Below are 6000 nucleotides of genomic sequence, written 5' to 3' on the forward strand. Positions count from 1 at the left end.
ATTTTCGGGAAGAATTGCTTTTTTTTTTTTTTTTTTGCAAAAGGGGAAAACAGGAGGGTTTTTTGGCCAAAAAAACTATTTTCCTCATAACTAGAAATCAAAAAAACTCAAACGTTGGTAAATATGATAATGTCAGAATTGTCTTTTGCCATGGTTAACTGTAAAAATGCTATTCTGTGTGATCTAATACATATAATCTATATGAACTCATTCTGTACAATTTAATTCCATATATTGTTAGTCAGAATAGCTTTGAAACCTGTAACCCTCCAAGCACATTTGCTGTACAAGAGTTAAAACTGATAAATAATAATAATCATAATAATTTACCACATTTCATAACTTGTTTTTGGTATTTATCAATGATATTGATGATGGTATACAGGGTAAATGTCTAAGTTTGCATATGATACGAAGGTTGGCAGGGTTGTTAATGACACTGATGTCAGTACACTGCTGCAACAGGATTTAGAAAAGTTGAGCAGATGGACTGAGAGGTGGCAAATGAAGTTTCACATTGATAAATGTAAAGCTGCAACCCAGGGTAATGTACCAACTGGATGGTAATACACCACCCAGTTGGTATGTTCATTTTCCACTACCCTGGGTGGCGCCTCCGTGGGCAGGAGCAGCAGTGCGTAGCACACACTTCTTGATTAGACCAGGGTTCGAATACGGAAGATGCAGAAAGGACAGGGTTCTAAGAGCAAATACGGAAGATGCAGAAAGGTCAGGGAATGACCACCACATATCCCCAGAGCAATATGGCCTTAGTTGCTAATGCTCCTAAAAACCAAATAACAACAACTACCCTGGATAGTCTCCACTACCCAGGATAGTGGAGAATGAAAATAACCTGGGGCTAACTTTGCTGACTGCTATCATCTCCTGTTACTGTAGTGCACAGTCACTCAGCTCAAAAACTGCATTTAATTTTGATCCCTTTTAACTATATATTCTAGATGCCAACCTAAGATGTTAAAATTTTAAATATTCTATGATGTTCAAAGATGCCAAAAATTTAAATATTCTGTTATAAAATCATAATTACTCATGTATGCCAAAATTCTGTATTCAACCTTTCAGGGTGAACTTCCCATGGACTTTGTAACCTTTTGCTCATGGGTCTGCTTCACACCTTAAAATGTAACTCTCATCCTTCTAGCCAATGGCTGTCCCAGGGGTGTCCCACAATTATTATTATTATTAATTTATTTCTCAACAGAGAAATAAATTAATAATAATAATAATTGTGTAGTCAGATATGAAGATTTCTGAGCATAAGAAATTTTGCTAGCAGGGATAAGGGGGTGATTGTCTCCTTGTATGTGGCAAAGGTTAGGCTACGCCTCAGTACTGCATACAGGTCTGGAGGCCTTGTTTTAGGAACGATGTAGAGCTGCTGGAACGAGTACAGAGAAGGGCAATGAGATTGGTGTGTGGAACAAAGGATTAGTGTTACCAAGAAAGGCTTAAATTCTGCAAATTGCAGCTTCTGGAGACTAGGCACCTGCGTGGTGATTTAATTGTGGTGTATAAGGCCTTGAATGGGTTGAGCACGGGATTCTTTGTCTTGCTCAGATTACTCACCTGAGGTGAGGGGGAGTGTATATTCAAATTGAGGAAAGGCAATTGTAGAATAGATGTGAGGAAATTTGCCTTTAGCCAGCGGGTAATTGATAGTTGGAATAAACTTTCATGTGTCGTATTGGAGGTCAGCAACTTAAATAAGTTGAAGGCAGAACTAGACAAACATTTGGAGTGATTGGATGGGTGAAATGGGATGATTTTTTTGGGCTGATGCTACATAAGCTTGCTTTCTTGCATCATGTGCCTCTGCTAATGCTAATCAGACACAAGGTGTAGCTCACTCAGACATAAGGATGCACAATTATGAATATGGGAGTACAACTGATAATGTAAATTATCAGTCGTTATAGAAGCCTATAGTAGATAGAAACTACATTGTGATCAAGTCACAAAGGAGATTAGAGGGGTTGAAGCAGATTATGAGAAGTCTCTGGCAAAAGAATGCAAAGAAAAAGATGTCTTTACTTGTATTAACAGTGAGAGAAGGAGTTGAATCACATTGGCCCATTTGATGTCAATGGTTTAACTGTTGATGACACTGCTGAGTTTGCTGTCAGGATTGAATAGATGTTTGCATCTACATTCACACACGAGGAATTCTTTAGGGAGGAGAACGTTAGAAGTTCATCAAACTCTAACAGGGAGGTGAAAGATTTTGTGATTGATAACTGAGAGGAAAGGGGAAGAATAATTGTCGAAGTTTAACAATAAAAAAAGCCAGCGATGGATGGGATCTATCCAGTTATAATAGGGGGCAGCAAAGGAGGTGGGCAAACCCTTACCCATAATTATGAGAGACTTTGAATTCAGCAGAGGGCTCTATGGAATGGGGGTGTGCAGATGTATTCTCAGTTTACAAAGAGTCATCAAACTGTGACGAGTAATTAACAAACCTGTTAATTTCTGTTCCAGGGAAAATAATGGAGTCATTGGTTAAAGAAGTGATATAGGGCCATCTATACTGGAATGCAGTTATACCCAGGGTCCTGAGCTGGATATCATCATTCTTCTCTTCTTGATGATTTCCCCCCCCCCCCCGTCTCTCTCTCTCTCTCTCTCTCTCTCTCTCTCTCTCTCTCTCTCTCTCTCTCTCTCTCTCTCTCTCTCTCTCTCTTCTTTTGGCTGGTTCAGCAAAAGCCTCAGAAGCTTCCTTGCACCATATGGCTAATGATAATAATAATAATAACTTGGATTTGTTAAGGGATTGTCTTGTGTGACCAATCTGATTGGACACTATGATGCAGCGACAAAGGAACTGGATGCAAAAAATAATCTTACTATCATATATTTGGATCTTAGAATGGCTTTTGATACTGTTGATTATAAAGACTGCTGTATAAATTGGAGCTGTGTAACTTCAAGTTACTTCCATGGATAAAGGGGTGGTTGAGTGGCAGAAGATAGTAGTTATTAATAGACACTGCTCTTTGTGAACTAATGTTATTAGTAGGTTCCCATAGGGTTCAGTGCTGTACCCATTGTTGTGTTCTATATGTATTAATTCAGTAAACCTTTGTAATCCAAGTTTTCAGATTACTTGAGCAGAAAATGACAGAAAAAGTTCATTTGTATATGGCTTTTGTGGTAAGTGCTAATTCAGTCATTTAATGTACACTCTAGAAAGAAAAGCTTTGAGCCCTTGCATTGATAGCTCTATTGTGTGGGAGAATAATGAATGAAACTTTTCTATAACAAATTATTAGGTCCTGTTGATAAGCTAATTATGGTTTTGCTTTCAGGGCTGAATGAAACATCCTGTGACAATTAGCCCATTGGGCATATTTTATTATATTAATATGATAAAGTATGCAGGGTGTCTATAAAGTCCTTGTACCCTTTAAAAACTAATAACTTAGATTCTATACAGGATGGAAACAATCTGAAAAATGCATTAGTAAGGTAATTTATTCTAGTTTTTAGGGTGTGTAATCATAAGATTCAACATAACCTCCGTTATCACTGATACAAAATGTATTATGATTTTGCAGTTCCATAAACACATTCACCACCTGTGTTTTAGTTACTGCATTTGTAATCCAGATATGCAGATCATTTAATGAGGGAGATTTTGAGGAGTAAACCACACTTTTAATATGTCCTCATAAAAAAAATGTCCAATGGGGACAAATTGGGTGTGCAAGTTGACCAAGCAATTGGCCCACCTCTGCTGATCCATCTGTTTGGGAAGGCTGTTTAAAAATTGCCAAATATTCTAAGTGAAGTGGCAAGGTGTTCCGTATTGCTGAAAAACCATATTAGCTTCAATTCTTAATTGCCTTAGTTCAGGAATAAAAGTCCTGTAGCATTGCAAGATAACCATTATATTTAACAACTGTTTCTTAATCTTTCCAATAAAGTAAAACATTGCTTCATCACTAAACATTTAGATTTTCAAGAGATAAGGTGCGATTTCTGACATAGGAGCATTGTTTGATGCACTTGAATCTTGTAAGGGCATGTGATTAATTTCACTCTAAAACTTGTGCATATGCATGCTTACTGACTTTCTGGACTTTGCTAAAAGGCTTCCTTGACAGATTCTACCGTTTTCTTGTTTAATCTGGTCCTTTCAGTTTGTGGCTTGAAATTGAATTTCTGTCCAGTGCTTCATTTGCATAATGTGTTGGAAGTTTTTTCTAACTGCTGATATGGACTTAGGATTTGCTAGCCAGGGCATGAAGTTTGCTTTCTCCTCTTGAAGCTATCTCTTGTAGGGTACATTATTAGAAAAAATTTAAAAAACAAAATTTGAGTAAATTTAAATAATTACTTTTGTGCATAAAAACTAGAATAAATTACCTTTCGATGTTTCAGATTGTTTTTATCTTGTATAGAAACGTTTGTCGTTTTAAAGTTCACAAGGCTTTATAGACACCCTGTATTTCTATTATTTTAGTATTTCAGAACTTTTAAACAAAAAAAGTTGACATTTTCTGCATATCTCCTTTAATAGTACTAATATGTTTAGCTCAGTGGTGATTTTACTGTATGGTTCTTATATTCTCTTGTAATGGTTAAATCTTACAGAAGACTAACTTTTCACTGTCCATCATACAATCAGTGAGGACCTAAAACCTTTTGCATACTACATAACATTGGTTTACTGCTTCTTGTAATGGGATTTTCTCTTTTCAGGTGACAGGATGAATTAAATCTCTTTCAAAATTTATATTTGTAAAATGTTAGGGACTTAACAGTAGTAAAGTGAGGGTTTGGTTTTATTTTAGTATTTAAAAATTTAATGTTTGTAGCCCTAAGATGCGAACCTCAATTTTTTATATTGTTTTTCTGTTGTTTATAGATCTCGTTCGAGAAGTTTGAGTAAGAGTAAGAGTAAAAAGAAAATAAAGAAGGAAAGTAAATCGGAAAGTAGAAGCCGGAGTAGAAGTAGGAGCAGAAGCTTTAGTAAAAATGGAGATGACAAAAGAAGCAGAAGCCGTAGTAAAAGTAAGAGTCCAAGCAAAAGTAGAAGCAGAAGTCCAAGTGGAAGTAAAAGTCGTAGTAGAAGTCCTAGTAAGGAAAAGGATGACATGGATCATCGTAGTAGAAGTGCATCAGAAAGCTCTGAAAAAGATAAATAACAAAGATGGTGTCTGGAAATGGAATTTCTGAAATTCGTTGTCATGTTATGGTGTTGCTGCTGCTGTGGAGAACCACCTGTACTGTGAAGGTTATTGTCAGCTTAAACAGTTTTTGTTTCTAAATAATTGTTTGTGTGTGTGTGTGTGTGTGTATACGCATAAACTTTTTTTTTTTTTTTTTGCATTTGATGATTATTTTAAAAGTTTGCTTTTAATTCTTTTTATTGTGTGTGCATGTGGGAGTGTGTATGTGTGTGTGTGTGTGTGTGTATATATATATATATACACACACACACACACACACACACACTTTGTAATGATTTGTGACTTTAGATCATAGTACTGGAGAATCCTCTGTGTTTAGATGAGTTTAGTAAAGAATTGTAAATCCCTTTCCTTTTTTTGTCAAAGGAAAGCAAACAATTACAGTTTAATTTAGTTTACTGTATACATGTTTGTTTAATTTTAGCATTTATATTTGCTAATCCAGTTGTTATTTTCATTGCATATTCATATATAAGTGTGGTAAATGTTAAATGATATTTCTTCCAAGAATGACCTTTGTTTTAAATGTCCTCAATAAAATTGTCATGAAAAAATATTTTTGTCTTCGCTAGATTGTAGTGTAGGATGGTTTCATTATGAAATTAAATAAAGTTTGTCACTTATGAATTTTTGTATTGTCTGTGACCACAGGCGCAGTAGTAAGCTGTATATGGTGTGCTGTGGCAGTCATGTGGTGCCTTCCTGTGCAGTGCTGTTCCCGATCCTGTTCCGGTGTCAGCAGTTGCAGATAATAATTGGCTACCTGTATGGGGTCCAGAGTGCA

At 36.0% G+C, this 6000-nt stretch overlaps 1 protein-coding gene across 1 annotated transcript in view; it reads left to right on the top strand.

Moving 5' to 3' along the window:
* The window catches only part of LOC150076464 (uncharacterized), a 40032-nt gene extending 34694 nt beyond the window's left edge, over positions 1–5338 (top strand). The window contains exon 3 of the mRNA XM_090388029.1: positions 4892–5338. Coding sequence (XP_090244155.1) covers positions 4892–5171 — 280 coding nt within the window. The 3' untranslated portion in view covers positions 5172–5338. The remainder of the gene's footprint in view (positions 1–4891) is intronic.
* Positions 5339–6000: the final 662 nt, after the last annotated feature.

This window comes from Mastigoproctus giganteus, chromosome 13 (assembly GCF_048544385.1).
Source record: "Mastigoproctus giganteus isolate SK-2022 chromosome 13, ASM4854438v1, whole genome shotgun sequence".
Classification (NCBI taxonomy): domain Eukaryota; kingdom Metazoa; phylum Arthropoda; class Arachnida; order Uropygi; family Thelyphonidae; genus Mastigoproctus; species Mastigoproctus giganteus.